Genomic DNA, 3,708 nt, shown 5'->3' on the forward strand with positions numbered 1-3,708 from the left:
TTAAAACATTTTTTTAAATTTAAATTTCGTTCATTTTCAACAAAATTCCAGCTGTATGAATTTTGAAGCTCATAGTGCTATGAACTTGTCCTGCTCTAATTATTTTTATATTTCAAAATATGAATTTATAAACTTTTGAGAAAGTCATAAAGAAAGATTTCCCATATTATAACGAATACAATTTATATTCTACATCATATGCATATATAAAACAATTTTACATATCCGCTCAGCGAAATGTTATTGGCTTTTTACAATAAATCATTATCTAAGCTTTAAATCTTAAACCGTAAAAAATTGATTAATTATAGTTAATTATTCGTCTCACATTCGACTGTGATTGGTCAGTTGCTTAAAACTTAAAACTTAGATAATGGCTTATTGTAGAAAGCCGAAGGATTTTCACGGGATATACCGTATCTTTCGAAGAACGCAGACAAAACAAAGCGCCATCGGACGCCAGCACCCGTGGACCACGAGGGTGTATTGTTGTGGGGGGATTATTGTGATTAGAGACTTTATTGACACTGTCAGGACGGATACATGATAACAGTCAAGACAGCTTGGAGCAAGAGGGCTAGCAGGAGATCGATTTCTTTGATCGTTAGGTCGTTGGCAGTGCCGGTGCCGTTGTTGCATAGATTAGTCTCGCAACAGGCGGTACAGGCGTAGAGCTTGGTGCGTTCGCCGATCACGATGCATCCGGGCTCGCATTTGTTCGTGCAGTTTCTCTGGAGGGACCACGTCTTCGGACTGGAGGTCGAGTTCTCGGTGCTGGTGGTGTAGGAAAATCGCTTTACCTGCAACGCATGAGCTCATATTGTGTTTCAATTTTATTAAGTGTGCTGATTTACCGAGCGTTCCTCTGTGGAGCTCTCATATGAGATTTACGTGGAAACATTAGACGAGATCGTCATAATTACATTGCAAATCAGATGATATAGTCATAATTACAACGGAAAAGAAACCTGTTTGCTTCATCATTATGTAATCGTCTATTGGATCACTGGATGAGTGACTTTATACCCTATTGAGAGCTTTCATAGCGATGTTTCTGCGTAGGAAAATTTAACAGTGGGATTTCATACGAGGATCTATGTCACAAAGGAAAACCAATAGCTCGAATTTTATATACTTTGTATATTTTGTAGATATGTGATATTGAGTCTTTTCTAAAAAACAGAATATTGCGAAAGTGATTGTTTTTGGTGGTTGTTTTTAACGCGCGCGTGTGAATAACATCGGAAATATTAATAAATGTAAAGATCATTTATGATTTTTTAAGTTAGCATTTCGAACACATATTTCTATTGAAAATTAAAAATTTTTAGAGGAATTGTACGGTATTCTCTCATATTATTCCTTCGTTATATCAGAAATTATGAATGAAATCTTTTCAATATCACTGGCATTTCGACAATTGCTGTACTTGATAAATAAACAGCCACGATACGATGTACCTCATGCATGTAATAATTTAACCGTACAAATAAATGCTTGCTCATGAATATGATGTTTGTATGTATGTTTAATTATATATTAATTCGCTCAGATAAACAAGATTTAAATTATCGTAACAAGTTCGCATTAAATGCGCACGAGAATTCATCACGGACCCGTTCGTTAAAATCTCGCTTCAACTGACTCGGAGCAACTGGTACTATTCCAATTTTCCTCTGAAAGTAGGTCAATCGCATCAATCACGTTTCTACATAATATTGTATTCTGTATAAAATGTTTGGTGTGTGTATGTGTGTGTATGCGAAATTACAATGCAAATCTTAATATAGAAGGATCGCTGCATTTGACGCTAATCGAGTGTAAGAACAAAAGGTACAAACCTATCTCGTCTTACCATGCAGATTCTTCTGTCGTCCGTGCATTTGTGCTCGTAGTCACTGAAATTGCCACCATTGCCAATGATACATTTCTCACCGTGATCCATAGTGAAGCATTGATAACACCATAAGTCGTTGGCCCTTTCAGAAGCCGCGTGGGTCCGATGCTCTTTTGACATTAGCTGTCCTGTTTTATTATAAAAGCCATTCGTATTACGTACACATACACATGCATACATAATCGATACAAACTAATTATATCAAAAGTTCAAACGCATAGAATGTAGGACAATATTATATAAAAAAGTTAGCAAAAATTATTTTTTACTAATTTTGATCTAAAATGTGCTAATTATATACATATATGCTTGTTATAAAGATATCATATAAGTTTATCATAAAGCAAAACAGAAAAAGATACATGAAAAATTAATTAATTAAATATTAATTAATTTTAATTAAAATCACGTATATATGTAAAAATATTTTAATAATTAGAATGAACATAATATTGCAACAGTATGTAGAAAAACACATCGACTCATTATTTTGCAGATATTCAATTGTTTCAGATAGTCATCATTTATATGAAGCAAGAATAATTTTGAGAAACCGATCTTTAGCCAACTTTTTAATATAAATAGCTCACTCTAAAATATGGCAAATTTGTCATCGAATCATATTTCTGCGTTCCAAAAATATAACTTTTAGGAACATATATTGAGAAAACTTAAAAAAGAAAAAAGAGAAAAATTGTAGATTATATTCTACAAATAATTTATCTTTTATAAATTTCTTTCGCTTTTAATTCATCTCTTATTTTTTTGCGCTCGTGGATCATCAAAGATAAATTTAATGAGATAAAAATATTTAAAACAAAGATGCTTTTAAGGCGATTCTAAAGTTAAAAAATTTTATTGTTCTGTTTCAGGTTTACACCAAAAGAATTGAACAATAGTTCTTCCCAAATATCTTTTCAGAATCGCATATCTTTTTGGTACCTTTTCGATATCTTTAAAGGGGAACAAGCTTGGTTGCTTTAATTACGCTATTGCCAAGTCAAAATTCAAGTTTTACTAAATATTTAAATGTTTCTTTTCCTTCTTACCGCCTGGTTACATAACACATAAAATTAGTTTTAAATGATTATACGTAGAAAGTACCGTGGCGCCACCAAGCTTCCGAAAAAAGTGCCTTGGCGCTAGACTCCGCTAGAACTACCCGACTACACCCATTGATCGTGACAGTATACCGCACAATTACATTTTTATTCGAAATCTTCCACACTTACCGTTCGTAAGAGCCATTAGTGTGACAAGCAGGAAGCACGTGATAAGGACGTGCACATTCACGTTCATCTCGGAGGGGTCTGGCCTCGTCGCCACGACTAAACTAATCGTAACGACGATCCGACAATAAGTGGACGACTCACATCTTCGAGATTGCTTTCGCGCGATTCACACGCGGGTCTTACGCGGCAGTTGCGAAAAATCAACCAGATGATACCTGATGGTCCAGCCAGCAAACGGCAGCTGGCTCCGCCATGCTGCGTCGGCGTCGGCGTCGGCGTCGGCGTCGGCGTCGGCGTCGACGCCTGCGTCGACGCCTGCGTCACAGCTGCGTCGAGCTTGCTCCAGAAACCTCGAAAGTCGAAAATCAATATTCGTAACCGGCGAAAGCATTTGTCTCCACATCACGACCCACTCGACGTCAAAGCCGTTGCGTGCGCGACGCTTATGATCGCCGTTGAGCTGAACCTGAAACATCACCTGAGATGAAAGACGTCTGAATGCATGTCCTTTCCTTCATCATCCGTTATGTAGTATGTAATTAATCTTAAAGGCGAACGCGCAGGGAAATACCATTCTAT

General features: G+C 36.4%; 1 protein-coding gene across 1 annotated transcript; it reads right to left on the reverse strand.

Annotated features, from left to right (window-relative positions):
• Positions 1 to 349: 349 nt before the first annotated feature.
• Positions 350 to 3,421, reverse strand: LOC108758339 (uncharacterized). Its single transcript, XM_018503226.1, has 3 exons — positions 3,130 to 3,421; positions 1,856 to 2,025; positions 350 to 800 (listed from the first exon to the last, which is right to left on the reverse strand). The coding sequence occupies exons 1-3, from the start codon at positions 3,194 to 3,196 to the stop codon at positions 531 to 533; spliced, it is 507 nt and encodes a 168-aa protein (XP_018358728.1). The 5' UTR covers positions 3,197 to 3,421; the 3' UTR covers positions 350 to 530.
• Between the last annotated feature and the right edge of the window lie 287 nt (positions 3,422 to 3,708).

The sequence above is a fragment of the Trachymyrmex cornetzi genome, unplaced genomic scaffold (genome assembly GCF_001594075.2).
Source record: "Trachymyrmex cornetzi isolate Tcor2-1 unplaced genomic scaffold, Tcor1.1 scaffold156, whole genome shotgun sequence".
Classification (NCBI taxonomy): Eukaryota; Metazoa; Arthropoda; class Insecta; order Hymenoptera; family Formicidae; genus Trachymyrmex; species Trachymyrmex cornetzi.